Source organism: Dromiciops gliroides, chromosome 5 (genome assembly GCF_019393635.1).
Source record: "Dromiciops gliroides isolate mDroGli1 chromosome 5, mDroGli1.pri, whole genome shotgun sequence".
Lineage (NCBI taxonomy): Eukaryota > Metazoa > Chordata > Mammalia > Microbiotheria > Microbiotheriidae > Dromiciops > Dromiciops gliroides.
The window spans coordinates 294,106,016-294,122,063 of NC_057865.1; the positions used below are offsets into that span (position 1 = coordinate 294,106,016).

General features: G+C 53.0%; 1 protein-coding gene across 1 annotated transcript; it reads right to left on the reverse strand.

Moving 5' to 3' along the window:
- Positions 1-7,534: 7,534 nt before the first annotated feature.
- Positions 7,535-14,840, reverse strand: MCAT (malonyl-CoA-acyl carrier protein transacylase). Its single transcript, XM_043967291.1, has 5 exons — positions 14,805-14,840; positions 13,773-14,300; positions 12,833-12,920; positions 11,289-11,506; positions 7,535-8,635 (listed from the first exon to the last, which is right to left on the reverse strand). The coding sequence occupies exons 2-5, from the start codon at positions 14,202-14,204 to the stop codon at positions 8,204-8,206; spliced, it is 1,170 nt and encodes a 389-aa protein (XP_043823226.1). The 5' UTR covers positions 14,205-14,300; positions 14,805-14,840; the 3' UTR covers positions 7,535-8,203.
- Positions 14,841-16,048: the final 1,208 nt, after the last annotated feature.

Sequence of the window (16,048 nt, forward strand, 5' to 3'; positions counted from 1 at the left end):
GTGGCACAGTGGAGAAAGCACCAGCCCTGGATTCAGGAGGACCTGAGTTGAAATACGGCTTCAGACACCTGACTTTACTAGTTGTGTGACCCTGGGCAAGCCACTTAACCCTCATTGCCCTCAAAAACCAAACAAACAAAAACAAAAAAAAACCTTTGGTGGTGGCGAAGGGGCTTCCGTTTGTTTATGGTCAACTCTCAGTGACCAAGGCTGGCTCGGCCTCTTACTCCCCTAGCCCAGGCTTCTTTCCCTCTGGCTCTGGCGGGGTTATGATCATCTCTCCATGGTACAGTGGACAGAGCACTGGATTTGGAGTCAAGTTTGGCCTCCTAGCAGGTCCAACTGCCTCATTTTACAGATGAGGAAACTGAGGTGAGAGAGGGTGAGGGACTCACCCAGGCTCACACGGCTGGTGAGTAGCAGAGCAGGGGTCCAAACCTGAGTCTCCTGCCTCCAGTGCTGGTGGAAGGAAGGGCCCTTCACTGCTCTGTGTGACCTTCGATGAGTCATGACCTCTGAGCATCAGAGAGAGCTGAACTAGACCAGGGGATCTTAACCGCTTTCTGGTGGACTCTCCTTTTTAGAATAACGTGTTTAAATGAACAAAGCAAAATGCATAGGATTGCAAAGGAAACCGCTTTTAATGAAAGGAAGTTACCAAAATAATTAAAAACCCCAAACCAGCCAAGTTCACTGCCCCAGAAGAGATGGGGATTTTGGCCTTGCGACCCCATGAAATACAACTGACTTTTAATCCTGGGCTGAGCAGCAGCCAGGGAAGGGTGGCCCTAGCCCAGCCCACCCCCACCACTCTAGGGGTTGCTGACTGACAGCTGACTACTTGTTGGCCAAACCAAATCTGATTTCAATGCTAAGTCTGGTTTTCCCTCTTCCTGCCGCCTCTGTGCCCTCCTGGCAGTGCGGCTATTCAGGTTGGCCATCAGCTGGCTGTCATCGGGGACGAATTCAACAGTATGTACTGCGGGAAGACCCAGGACACAGCATCCCATGTGGCCCCGGCACCTGTGTGGAGGTAACCCAGAGTGACTGTCTGTGCTTCCAGCGTGATGCACACCTTCCTTCCTGCCATGTCCTCACCTTCTCTCCCCTGGAGAGATCTGTAAAGCGCTTTGCACAATGCCTGGCACATGGTAAGCGCTTACATAAGTGCTTGCTCCTTCTCCTTCCTTCTCTGCTCAGCTGACAGAGGGTCCTTGTCCCTAAATGGGCAGTGGACAAAGAGAAGATGAGGCTCATCTGTTCTTGATAGACCTATAGATAATTCTTTAAGGTACAAATACTATCACGAAAGCCTGTGAGGGGAGTACAGGTATGATTGTCTCCATTTACAGATGAGGAAACTGAGGCTCTGTCACAGAGAGGAGGGAGTTGCCCAGGGTTCTATAGCTAACAAGCAGAGAGGCAGGTCTTTCCTTACTCGAGTCTGGCAATCTTGCCACTACACCACAATGACTGGTTTTGGCGACTGCCCAGGTAGAGAAAGAATGTTCTCAGAAGGAGGCAACTTCCCATCTTCCACTTCATTGGGTGGTTCTGAGACCCAAAGAATAAGCTTCCCACTGCAGGAAGGAGCCTGAGAGGTTATCTAGTGCAACGTGATCCTGGACGTGAAACCTCTCTGCAACATTGCCCTCAAGTGATCATCCATAATCTGCTTGAATACCTCTGGTAATGGGAATAGCACTACTTGTCCAGGACGTTCATTCCAATGTTGGATAGCTTCTTCCTTATCTGAAGCCAAAATCTGTGACTTCTTCCTGTCCCTCCTAGTACTCGGTCTGCTCTTCAGGGCTAAACAGCTTCCATGTCCCCTGCTCCTCAGTATTCCCTTGTCCAAGTTGCACGTCCTTAATTCTTTCAGCCAGTTGTCATGCAGTACTATCTCCTGTTCCTTCCCTTTCCCCTTCTCCACTTTGGTCCTTGCTCTGGAGGTGGCCTCAGCAGGACACATTTCCCTTCCTCCCACTTGGTTTCCTGCTCTCAGGACGAGCCAAGAAGCTTTCAAAGTCTGACCATCTATGAGAAGCAGGAACAGTGTCATTTTCTCTAGGTATCAGCAAAGGCTCCCTGGAGGAGGTGACATCTGACTGGGCCTTGAAGAGCACAAGAGCGTACCCACTGGGGCGGGGAGGTGGAGGGAAGGCTCTTAGATCTGAGGCTTTTCCAGACTGAGACAAAAGCAAGAACTGGCAATCTTGCTATGGATGACAAAACTGCAGACCAAGGGATTGTGGGAGGAGAAAGCCTCCCTTTGCTTCAATTGAATGATATTTACCAAAAGCCCAGAGACCCAGGATAGGGAGTGAAGAGGCCCCACACATGGTCAGACCACAGCAGATGATGCAAATACCCCTTACGTGTCCAGTGTAGCTATAATAGGAGGGGAGGCTCCTCGGGTGATCAGGTTAAGGCTTCCTGGAGCAGGGGGCATTTAACATTCCCTGGCAAGGGCAGAGTGGGGAAGGAGGCTCATGGCAGATTGGGCTGGGGGTGCCCGCCAGCCAAAAGAAATCGGCCTCTCCCTTGTAAAGCATCCCCCCCAATCAGTGGGACATATGCTTCCACTGGGGCATGGGGATGGGGCATATACGCCCTCCTCCTCTGTGATCAAGGCTTGTTGGGCAGGTAGGGGCAGTTCAGTCCAAGGCCCTCAACCCTTGCTGGCTCCAGCAGAGTGCAGAACCTTAGGCCTGGTGTCATTCCTGTACCACTGTGGTCAGAGGCATGAGAAGAAGGTACCCGGGTGTTCAGCTGGAGCTTCAGGGCACATCACCCATGTCTTGCTGAGATACAAAGGATCATCACACAGGGCTAGACTTGGTTCACTTGGCGCCACAGGACAAAACCTTTTAGTGCTAATGGGAGAGGGGAGAATACAGGGAGAAATGTTTGTGCTCAGTATAAGGGAAGAATGCCCTCTTGTGGAAGGGGAAGCTTACAGATGGTAATGAGTTCCCCCAACTCTTGAGTGCAGCTTTTAGCTTTAATAGCTCGGGGATACTTTGTATTATCATAATGTATTGGTTTTGAACGTGCACCCTCAGTTTCTTCATCTGTGCAATGGGTAGAATGATACTTGAAGTCCTTCTGGAGGGGGACAAGAAATGGGACGTTGGGTTTGGAGTCCGAAGACGTAGGTTCAAACTCCAGTTCTGCTTTTTCCTGCCTGTGTTGCCTTGGGAGAGTCATTTCTCCTCTGGGTCTCGGATTCCTCATCTGTAAAAGTACAGTGATCATGGCTAGCATTCGCAAGGCATTTTTACACTTTCTGCAAAGCGCTTTACACATTATCTCATTTGATCCTTGAAACAACCTTGAGGCAGGCGCTTTACAAATGAAGAAACTGAGGTTGAAAGAATCACACAGTGTCTATGGCAGGATTTGAACTGAGGTCTTCTCAAGTCCAAGTCCACTGGGCCATACGGTAATCACATTACAATACTCCTGCGGTGACTTTTCAGCTCTAAACCTACACTAATTAAAACCAACATAACTAGGGGGCGGCTAGGTGGCGCAGTGGACAAAGCACTGGCCCTGGATTCAGGAGTACCTGAGTTCAAATCCGGCCTCAGACACTTGACACTTACTAGCTGTGTGATCCTGGGCAAGTCACTTAACCCCCATTGCCCGGCAAAAAAAACCCAAACAAAAAAAACCCAACGTAACTAAAATATATTAGGATAATTGCAGCATCAATGTCCAATGGATAAAAACACAATTGCTATATTGCATTGCTGTATTCTTCCATCCAGTTACCAGTGTTAAGTTGCCCATTTTTATGTCGAGCTCCCTCCCTCCCTCTGCCCCTAGTGTCCTGTGGCTGCCCACGAGGCCACTTGCTCTCCCCTGATGCTTGTAGATGACAATATGGAGATCAAGGGGACCTTCCATGGGCAGCATCTGCTCCGACCCCCAGGAACAATTCTCTGTCTCGCTTGCTTTACAGCCCGACTTCCAGTTTTGTCCAGACAGGTGCCCTGGGTATTTTTAGAAATTTTGTGAAATGTTTTACTGAGCCGGTGGACAGCAGCTGGATGCAGAGGCTCCTGGCCTGTGGAAACTGGGTGAGTCTGGCAGGGGCTGCCTCTGTGTAGTGAAAGGCTCCTCTGAAGTCCCCGGGGTGCTCCAGATACTGAAAAAGGGAAATCTGCCCAAGGGGCTGTGGCATTAGAGGGAAGAAAAGCCTCTAGGCTTGGCTCTGAATCCCACCTCTCATACTCACACAGCTGTGTGGCCTTGGGCAAGTCACTTGCCCCTTGGGGGCCTCAGTTTCCCCACCTGTAAAAGGGGGAGAGTGAGCCTCACAGGGTTGCTGGGAGGATTGAATGAGAAAATAAAGCCCCAGGGAGCCTTTCTCCCTAGAGAAGGCTAAAGAGTCATCACAGGGCCTGAGTCCCATCACGGGATTTAGAGCCGGAAGGAACTTTCCTAATCAAGTCCAACCCTATCATATGACATGTGGGGAAACTGAGGGACTGAGCAGCCAGTGACTCACCTGATGAGACTGGAGAGTGAGCATCAGAGCCTAGGTCCTCTCCTCCTGGAACCTGGTCCAGGGCCTTTCACTCCCTACTCTGACTTTTGTGTCCAATTCTCCAAAAAGAATCAAGAGGGGGGCAGCTAGATGGTGCAGTGGATAGAGCACTGGCCCTGGAGTCAGGAGTACCTGAGTTCGGATCCAGCCTCAGACACTTAACACTTACTGGCTGTGTGACCCTGGGCAAGTCACTTAACCCCAATTGCCTAACCAAAAAACAAAAAACAAAACAAAAAGAATCAAGAGGCATCATGGTGGTCTGAATTCAAATCCAACCTCAGGCACCGACTAGCTCTTGGACCCTGAAGAAATCACATCACCTCTTCCTGCCTCATTGTCCTCAATTGTAAGATGGGGATACTGATCGTACCAACCTCTCAGGGTTGTTGTGAGGACAAGTAAGATATTTGTAAAATGTCTTCTGGATGAAGAGATGGAAGCCCAGTGCTAAGTACTGGGGATACAAAGGAAGGCAAAAGCCCAGCCCGAGCTCTTAAGGAGCTTCTGGATGGGTTTCCATCCCAGGAGCTCTTCAGGCAGATGCTGGGCATGTTGTAGAGGCAATTATTGTTAAGGGCCGTGTTCGATGATGGACAAGATGGTTGGCTTCTGACCTTGCGACAAGGGCAGCCACCTGGCCGACACTAACACGGTGCTCCCCTTCTTTGTCACAGGTCCCTGTGCTACCAGCCAGCACTGTGTGCCGGAAGATGATCCCAGCAGCCCTGCTTCTAATCCTCTTTGGACTGGTGGTCAATTATGGGTTGCCAAAGTGATGCAGGGAACGAAGAGAGAAGGTGGCCACTGCGGGTCTCTGGCCCACCCTCTGGTCTGCCACCCTGGAGGTGGAAATCTGCCTGGTTAGCTTAGAGTTTTGTTTTTTAAAATTTTAAATAATGGTTTGCGATGAAACCCTTGATACTATGCAAACCTTGAGATAGTGCTGGGACGCTGCCAAGGTTTCATATGGGTTTGTTGTTCATATTTTTAAAAGAGAAGTGATTTAAATAATATTCGGTTGTTGCTGGATAACATCCGTCCAGGGAATCAGAAACTCTGGCTTTGTTTTTCTTAAGAACCATCCCAGTAAAAGGTGCTTTCATTCCCAGGAACGGGCATCTCAGGTATTGGGTCTGCTGGCACAAGTGGGACAGGAAGGAATGCTGGTCATCCTTTAACACTGAGACGCCCACTGCAAAAATTAAAAAAAAAAAAATCTTCTGGCAAAGATTTTTTTGAGGGGCTGAATAAACGAATAAATAATGAGAAATACTAAGGTGGCTTCTGGTGTCTCTCTGAGGTGTTTCTGTGCCATGGATTGCCTGAGCTGGCCAGATGTGGTACATTGTATGCTGCATACGTAGGAAGGTGGGTCAGAACCAGAAAGTAATAGGGCCCAGGGAAGGGAAAGGATTTGGAAGCACAAAGCAGAGAGCGATAAAAGAGTCGAGTCCCCCGATCCCCTCATTTTACAGACAAAAGGGAAAGAAGGTCCAGTTAGCCATAAATACCTAGCAGTGCCGGGGACTGAACCCCAATCCTTGGACCCTCAATCCAGGGATCTTTCCACTCCACATATTCTCAGGTGCATCCCAGCAATGTGGATCCCAGCAAAGGGACAAGTCTAGTACAAATCACTCATTTTACAGATGAAGAAACTGAGGCTACAGGAAAAGGGACCCAAGGCTGCCTGAGGCAATGGCAGAGTCAGGATGAGGGCCTGGGTGATGATGGATCTAGATCCCAGACATTAAGGGTTTTCAGAGATCAGAGGTTCTTAACTTGGGGTCTGCGAACTGAAGAAAAATACATTTTGATAACCATCTCAGTATAATTAGCTTCCTTTGTCATCTCGAGTGTTCTGTTTTGGGCCCTGGGCTTTGCAAGAGGGTCCAGGACCCGGAACAGCAGAGAAGCCTTGCTTGAGATGTAGCATGGGCTGGGGGACAGCTCTGAACCCAGAGGCAGCAAGGCCTGAGCCTGAGTCCCAGCACTTGCCCTGCAGCAGCCCAACCCACGGCCGCCCAGCCCAGGCCCAGCTACAGCCATCAAGGGTTTGCCGTCTGCTGTATCGGGTGGGCATCTTCCGCCTGGCCACTTCCCCCCACCCAATTCTTCCCTCTGGGGCCAAGCAGAACAAGTCTTGCTCCTGCTGTGTGTGACAAGCCAAATGACCCCCAGTCATTTAATCACAGAAGCCAAGAGCAAGGCAGGGAGGCTGAGGCCAATGTAGAAATGTTATGGCCACACAGTGGTGATCACTAATACCTCTTACTCATCTGCATTGGGGAAGCCCTTCTGGCGTATCATCTCATTTGATGAGGGACACAGTGCAATGTCGGGCCCATTTCACAGATGAGAACAGCGAGGCTCACCAAAATGGCTTTCCCAAAGCCACACAAGTCTCAGGGCTGAAAGGGGCCTTCGAGGTTGTGCAACAAAGTCCATGGCAGAATCCAGGTCTTGGGACAGGTGTTCAAACCCTGCTTCAGGGACCAGCCGAGTCATCTGTAAAAAGGGAATGACCATTCCTGTCCCAAAGGGCTGTGGCAAAGATTCACGAAGTGCAATAGGAAAGCCCGTTACTACTGTGACTGGGATGGAGCCTCAGGCTCCTCCCCGGATTGTCACCTAGACTCCTAGAAGCGAGTCAATCTCCTTCCTGGACCTCAGTGTTCTCATCTACAAAATGGGTGCACTGGGCTCAATGACCTCTAACAGCAAGACTTCCTGCTCTATGTCCCAGCTTCCCTTCTAGGAGTGGCCTGGTCTGGCTCAGCCTCCTGCCCACCTGGGACTCAGGGGATGGGCTGCCCCCTAAGACAGACGTGTTGAAGGCAGCACGCCTCCTTCATAGCCTGCAGAACTGCCCCTTTGGGGGGGAGGAGGAGAGGGCAGCCCAGGGCCCGCTGGAGCATCACTCACCGATCCACCGACTGCAGAGGGAGTGGGTCAAGGTGTGGGATGAGTCTGGAATCAACTGATGAGTATTTATTAAGCGCCTACTGTGTACTGGGCTAAGTGCTGGGGATACAGAGAGAGAGGCAAAGGCAGTCCCTGCTGAGAATAAAGACAGGCACACACAAAGCTGTTGAAAATGCACTGAGAGAGACTAGGGCCCGACGACGGCAATGAATGGGGAGCCACAGAGGGCTTTCAAACAGCAGCGTGATGGGGTGCAGATTTCGGGAGAATGGCGGTCAGGTGTGTCCTCCCACAACACAAGGGCTGCCTCGGAGGCGGCAGAGGCCAGGCTGGGGCATAGGGGATTTGGGGATCGGCCAAGCACCTCTGGGGAGGCTGCAGGGACTCTCATCTCACGTTTGTGTCACTGCCTTGGGAGACGACCGTCTGGGACCCACACCTAATGCTGGGGTCAGAATCCCGGTTGACTCTCTCCTCCAGACACCAAATCTTTCCAAAGGACGCTTGAAACGAGACAGGCAGCCGAGAAGACAGGATCTGACAGTGCTCAGAATGCACCTTCTATTTTTACCTGCCTGTGGGGCTGCCCAGAATATTGAGAGCGGCCCTGGGAGGGCAGGGAGCTCCCTCTGATACGCGGCTGGGGAGGCCCCAGCCCTATTGAAGTGCCAGCGGCCTGGCCCTGGACCCCCAAACCCGCCGGTGACAGAGTGGCCTCGGCTAGACGTCTGAGGTCTCCTCCCCCTCCTCCTCCTGCATCACATCCACGTGGCTGTAGGTCTTCCAGGCCTTGAGGTTACAACTCTTTAGGATGGTCCCCAGCTGCTTCCCGGGCCCCACTTCAAACGTCTGCGGGAAGTCCGTCCCCTTCCTCCGCTCGTAAATGGCGTGCATAGTCTGCTCCCACTTCACGGGGGACACGACCTGCTTCACCAGCAGCTGCTGGATGTGCTTGGCATGCATGTACTTATTGCCGTCCACATTGGAATGGACGGAAACCAAAGGCTTCTTCAAGTCCATCTTCTTTAAGACCTGGGCCAATGGCTCTAGAGCGGGCTCCATGAGGCGCGTGTGGAACCCCCCACTGACCGGCAGCATTCTGGTCCTCCGGAAGTGGTACCTGGAAGAATTCTTCTGTAGGAACTGCAGGGCCTGGGATAGAATAAACAAAGGTGTCGGGGCCAGCAGTGGCACATTTGCAGTCTGACCCAGAGAACAGGGCCCATGGGGCCCACGCTGAGAATCTCATTCTGGCCATAGGCCTGGGAGGGAAGGGTAGGGGTGACTGACCTCATGTGACTGCAGACATAACCCAGGGCCAGGGCCGGTGTCCTCGGGTGGGATGGTAGAAAGAGCCAGAGGCAAACCCCAGGCCAAAATGGCCTCTGTCAATCAGCCGGTCAATAAGCAGGCTGGTCTCTGAGGACCTTTGAGCTCCGAAGTGAAGATATCGGCTCAATCACTAGGTCCCCTCCTGCCACGTGAACCATGGCCTCCTGCTGGGTCTATACGCCCCCCCTGCTCTTCCACCCAGGCACAGCCATCACCTTTTATAAACTCACTGCACTGAACATTTAAGAGCCTGGGGCATATTCCCAAAGAATGGGCCCAGCCATGGAAAAGTGGGGAGGATGGATCAGGGGGCCCAGCCGTGGAAAAGTGGGGAAGATGGATCAGGCATCTCTTAAAATGATCACATGATCTATGGGAGATTGTCCTGGGTAGGGAGACAAAGCACAGAGTGCTCCCTGGAAATGTAAGAAGGAAAATGGGGATCAGGGAGGACTTCCAGGAGGAGGTGACCTCTGAACCAAGCACTAAAGAAAAACATTTCAGCAGGTCAAGAGGTGGGGGCAGTGCACTCCAGGCATGGAGGATGGCCTGTGCAAATGCAGAAAGAGTTGAATCAGTTGGGTCAGACCACAGGAAGCAAAGCTCAGGGGAAGTAAATGTGTGATGTACACTGAGCCTCCAAGGGAAAAACCAGGCTCTTCCTCAAAAACAACTTCAGCCCAGCCTTCTAACAAGAAAGGAGAGAGCAACTGACCAACAAGAAGGGCGATGGCCAGCACATGACCAGAGGAGCTGCAGGAGAGGAAACAGGCACCACTCATGCATTGTTGGTGGAGCTGCACATGGAACAAAATAAGATGCAGACTAAAACATCCACAAGAGTGCCTTTTGGGAGTACTGGGGCACTGGAAATGAACTGGGTGCCCATCAATCAAGGGATAGCTGACCAAGCTTTTTTGTGGCATCTGGATGCAATGGGGCAGGAATTCAAGGGCTATAGGGAGACCTGTGTGAGGTGATACTTAGCCACAAATGTGAGCAGCTGGCTTCAGATTGACAGGAATGACCAGTCTTGGTCGAGGAGACAACCCTCCCTGTCAAGGATGGAGGCTGGACTTGGCACCCAAGACCCCTCCCTGTTCTGGCCCTGGGGACTCTGGGTCAGTCAAGGACATAACCCACGCCCTCCTTTCAGCAGAGAGGTGAAAGAGGTGAAAGAGGGTCTGAGGGTCTGGAGGGTCAGCTTGGCCCCTAGGTCTCCAAGTATGCTTCACCATGGATCCTTGTTACACAGAAGGGGGGTGGGATGGGGGGCTGTGGAGAGTATTCTGAAGAGCCTGGGATTCTTTTAAAAAGGCAATACATTTTTTGGGGGGGGGTGAGGCAATTGGGGTTAAGTGACTTGCCCAGGGTCACACAGCTAGTAAGTGTTACGTGTCTGAGGCTGGATCTGAACTCAGGTCCTCCTGAATCCAGGGCCGGTGCTCTATCCACTGCGCCATCTAGCTGCCTCAAAGGCAATACATTTTTAAGCAGAAAAGAAAGGTTAACACAGCTTTCACCTCCCCCTCCAAGGAGCCCTGGGACCCAGGGATACTGGCTGCTCATTAGCATCAGCAAAGTGACAGAGGGAAAGAATCCCATGTTCTGGAATTGGGGGCACCTGTGGCCTCAAGCGAATTCTACAATCTCTGGGAACCATGGCTCTCCCACCTGCAGAGGAAGGAGCCGAGGACCCCTAGGTCCTTGGATGCCAGATGCCTGGGGGAGGGGAGGGGGCATCTTGCCCACAGGACAGCCCCTCTGGAAGCTTCGGTCTGACAACGGCCAAGTCGGAGCGGGCAAGGTCAGATTTGTGCCTCTTCAAATCCAAGCTCCTCGTTTAGAAATGAGGCCCAAGGGGCAGCAGTGGCCTGAGACCGCACAGCTGGCCAGTGGAAGGGCCGGGTCTAGAGGGATCCCGAACATGGAGGTGGACGAGGGCATGTGCGCTGCTCCCCAAGCTACTGGGCACGAGATGGAGAGAGCCGAGGACCAGGAGCTGGCCACTGGCCAAGCCCTGCCTTGGCCGCTCAGTGGTTGGGGGGCTTGTCACTGCTCTCAGCCACGGTGTCCCCCTCTGGAAAACCTGGAGAATAAAGCCTGCGCTGCCTGCTTCCTCCACCAAGACCTTCTCTAGACTTTCCAAGGCCCTGCCTGCTGACCATGATTCCCTCCTAGGCTGGGAAGAGTCAAGGATGGGCCTGGCCCAGTCTCAGGGTTGGCCACTGGGGGAGATTCGTATTCAAAGGGGGACTGCAAGATGCCCTGGTGGAGGGTGTCCCTACCCAGGCTCCTGGAGACACTGAGTCAGTCCCTCCCTCCCAGGGCTGTCGGGAGATCCCCAGGAGCTCTCTTGGAAAGTAGCGTCTGGTGTCTTCTGGCCTCTGCCGGGCCAATCCTGGGGAGAGCTACTGCTGTGACCACCTTCAATTCCCCAGAGGCCCGAGGTTCCAGGAAGGAGGATGCTCACCTGGAGGTGCCCAGAAATCACTCTGCAGTCAGGAAACAGGTAGTTGGCCACCTCACACACGGGCTCCTTGATGCCGAGGGCTTGGCAGTGCTCCCGCGCATCCAAGCACGCCGCCTTGTACTGGGACCTGGCGCTCCCAAGCACCGAGAGCATCCCACTGGGCACGGCTGCCGACGCTTCCTGCATGGCCTCGGCGCGGACCTTGACTGCGTGCAACCCTAGTGGAGCAAAGGGAACTGGTCACTCGGCATGCGCTCACAAAGCTCTTTGGGAAGGGACAAAGTGGGAATGGCCCCTGTCTTCAGGAGGTTGGTATTCCAGCACCAGAGACACGAGGCAAACAACCAGGGATGTGTGAGATACAGACGTGGAAATGGAGACAACGGTTGGGGAGAGGGCACCGCCAGCTGGCTTCCTACAGGTGGGATCTCAGCAGAGACGATTAAGGGGAGGGCGCCAGGTTGGGGCTGGGCAGCACAAAGGAAGGCCCCGGGAGCCCCCCACCCACCTGGGCTGCAGCCTGACTGAGTGGGAGGGAGTTAAGAGTTCGGTGGCTGGAAAGGAAAAAGGGCTTCCAGCTGATTCTGGAGCCAGTAGAGGGGACTGGGTGGCTGGGCAGGAGAGGGGGAAACTGAGGCAGGCCGAGCAGCCCAAAGGCAGTGCGGGGGGGGGGGGATTGGCAGCTCTCTCTCCAGCAGCCCCCAGGGATGGGCCTCCACCTCCACCCCACTCTCCAAGAGGACACCCAGGCCGTTCGTCAAGGACCAAGAGCAGAGCCCAAGGGAGGCGTGGTGGCAGAGCACCGGGCTCCCAATTCTGCCTCAAACACCCACTAGCTGTGGGACCTGAGGCAAGTGCCATTCTCTCCAAGCCTCAGTTTCTTCACCTGGACGACTGGAGTGGCAACCCTCGTGCCAACCCCCCCAGGGGACAGTGGTGGAAAGCCAAAAGCCCGGCAAACTCCTCAAGCAATCTACCCAGAAACTACTCCCCCTCCTCACTGTGGCAACTGCTGGAAGGATCTCAGCACCTCTGGAGGGAGGGCAGAGGAAGGCTGGGGAGAGAGAGGGAGAGGGAAAGAGAGAGAAGGAAGGAGGGAGAGAGAGAAAGGGAGGGAGGGGGAGAGAAAGAGGGAGAGAGAAGGAGAGAGGGAGGGAGGAAGGGAGAGAGAGGGGGAGAGAAAGGGAGAGAGAAGAAAGGAGAGAGGAAGGGAGAGAAAGGGAGGGAGGGGGAGAGAGGGAGAAAGAGAGAACCCTTGATACACTATGCCATACTGCCTCTCATTACACCAGCCATTTTACAAATTAGGAAACTGAGGCTGAGGAAAGGGAAGGGATGTGCTCCAATTCACAGCAAGAACTAGAACCTGAAAACAGCCCTTCTGGGTCCAGTGCTCTACCCATTGCACCCCACTACCTCCCAACTCTACCCCCTCTTATTCCCAAGGCAGAACTGCCACATAATCTAGTGCCATTTTAAACAACAGCAGAAAAGCCCATGCCTTCCACGTCCCTATGGCAAAAGCCAACAAATGTCTTTAGCACCTTCTTCAAATTCTAAGGCACCAGCAAACACAAGGGCTGCAAACTCTCCCACGCTGAATCCGGCTGCAGCAACACAAGTCTCAATAACCTGTGGCAAGAGATGCATAACACAAGGTCAGGCCGTGAAGGTGGGCTCCGAAATAACCAGGGTGAGCTGGAGGCGGAGCTGGACACAGCGTCCCGATGCCCCTCTCTGAGCAGCAAGGAATCCTGTGCTCCTATGACTAGGGTAGGCTGCCACGCTGGGACAGGGAGCCCTGAAGGGGAGACTGACTCCTCCAACACAGAAGGAAGCATTTTCAACAGCCCATGTTCGGGTTGTGGGAAAACACGCTCTGCCCCTCGGTGCCAGTGGCCCCTTCTTCCATTGGTGAGATGCTCTTGGAAGCTCCATTTGGAGGAAGGGGCCAGCCTCCCAAGTTCAAATCCGGCCTCAGACACTCGATAGCTGTGTGACCCTGGGCAAGTCACTTCACCCTGCCTGCCTCGGTTTGCTCATCTGTAAGATGAGCTGGCGAAGGATCAGGCAAACCAGCACCCTTACAACCAAAACCCCCACAAGCCCCAGAGGGGTCACGGACTGAAAAACCACAGGACATGATGAATGCCAAGTATGGAGGATGAGAAAAGGAAGGACAACGCGAAACGCATTTGCCTCCTCCTTGAAGATAACTCCAGTCCGAGGTTGAGGAGAAAACACGAAGTGCATGTTGGACTATCTGCTGTGGGTGTTTTTCCCATCCCGGGTCCCTCCTTCCTCTGACACTCTTCTCCCCGAAGCCTCACAACAGCCCGGAGAAGGGATTACTACTTGCTTCTTACAAACATTCCCATTTTACAAAAGAGTAGAAGGATAAGCAGAGGGCTGGGGCGGGGTACGGTGGCCGGGAGAGGACGCACGCGCAGCACGGAGATGGAGGGGGTGAGGGGCGGGGCTTACCTCGGGCTGACGGTGCCGAAGCGCCTCGAGGGCGGCGAGCGAGACCACGTAGAGCGCGGGCTGACAGTGCACTGTGCGCTCCAGCTCCTCGCGCGGCCCGCGCAAGCTCAGTTCCAGCAGGTCGTAGCCCAGCACGCGCCCGGCGGCTTCGTAGAGCGCGCGCGCGCCCGGGTAGCGTAGAAGCGCGCGCCCCATGCCGACCGCCTGGCTACCCTGGCCCGGGAAGAGCAGCACCGAGGTGGTCTTGGGACCCGGCCGAGACCGAGCTCCAGGCCTCGGACCCGCGCCCACCGTGGCGTCCTTCAGCAGCGCCGCCACGTCCACCACCTCGGACGGCGGCGGCGGCCCCGAGGGGTCCCGGGCTTGCGAGGACCAGAGGCGCCGCCGGAGCCCATCTGCGGCCCTCGCGCCGAGCCGGAACCGGGCCGCCATGACTGACGCCACCACTGCCGGCGCCCGTTGTCTAGCAACGGCCCGACGCGTCCGTACGGAAGACCGCGTGGTGCGCGCCCAACTCCATCCGGGCTCCTGCGGAAACCCGAGTCCGGGAGAAGAGTTCCTCCTCCCCGCAACGCCTTCTGGCTCCTCTCTCTCTAATTAATAATAATAATAAAATCTAACTACTTTCAATAATATAATCATAAAGGCGACGGGCACAATTTCTACGGGGCTTCAAGTTTTACAAAACGCGCCCTTCCCGTCGCGTAGTGGAAGGATTAGTAAAGGTAGCTGTATGAAATAGGTGGACTTAAGTCAGTTTAGATTCTCAGGATGGGGTCTGGAAAGTACCCAGCCCCCAGTCTCTGTTATAGTCAGATCATTTTGTTCACGTGTTATTCCAGATAGTGAGTTAGGAAATATTTACCCCAAGCGTGTGAAAATACTGGGAGAAAATACCTTCTTTGACCTTTTCTCAGAGTCCTGGGTGATGTAGGAGGTGAAAAAAGGGTTAATAGAAAAACCTAAGCCCCAAGCTCTAATTCAGATATTAGCTCCAAAAAGGAGTCAGACCCCAGTTAATGGATAACTTACAAGTCAAGATGCTAGGTTCTCTTGTTGTGGGAAATTCTGACGGAGAAACCCAAACGGCACTCAGCAATAAGGAAGAGCAGTTTATTGATGCGCTGGCCCAAAGCAGAGTCACCTCTGATACTCTGGACAGCCACCAAGTGTCCAAGCTGCAGTTTTTATATCTCTTAAGTGGGAAAATGCACGCAGGTTTTCACGGGTACATTGTGGTAAGCTTACTTGGCAGAAAGGAAGGCATATTTCAGTAAACAGAGGCATATGTCAGGAAGTTGGTACTAAACCACAGACTTCAGGGGAACAAACAGTATGTTCTACTTTCATTTTGGGGGTCTCAGCTCGAGCCTCAGTTTCATCCCCTGTATTTTCCCATATCACTCTTACCCACAGAAATCAGTTCCCAAAACAGGACCCTAAAGGGTCAGGTTAAATAACAATAAAAGAATTGACAGCCTATAGAAATTCAGACTAGAAATAAAAGAAAAATGAAGGTGTTTTGAAACTAGTCATGGGAAACAGAAACATGTGCAGAAAAGGCCAAATTTGTCCCCAGCTGGATTCACCTTATAAAGTGTAAACTCGGATAGAGCACCGGCCCTGGATTCAGGAGGACCTGAGTTCAAATCAGGCCTCAGACACTTAACACTTACTAGCTCTGTGATCCTGGGCAAGTCACTTAACCCCAGTTGCCTCACCAAAAAAAAAAAAAGTGTAAACCCCCAAAACACACCTCCACAGAAAAAGGTACCGGTCTTGGGGTTGGCTTAGGACCCCAGGAACTCCAAATTATGATAAGCCCACCCCATACCTCCCTAAGGTGGAGATTATTATAATGAGACGGATAATCAATTTACCCATACTAGAAATATAACTCTTTTCTTTCACTATTTGAGAGATACCTTTCCACTATTCTGGTTCTCTCCCTGTGGTCACCCACAGTATTGCAATAAAACTTGGGAAACTGAGTCACTGAGTCTTGCAATTCTTTTGGGACGACTCACAATCAATTTGACCCCCAATTCCATCCCACATCATGGGGACAGAGTGAGTCTAGTTTCAAGCCCCACTAGAGCTTCTTAGGGGATCCTTTTAGGCTCTGAGGAGCCTCCCCAGCAGGGCCTGGAACAGAAAGCCAAGCTGAGCTGGAATTCCACTTTGCCCTAGGTGACCCCCACATGACCCCCGTGTGTGTTAACACAGCCCTGTTCTAGTGAGGCGTGAACATTCTTGCCCAGAATAAGGCTAAGGCC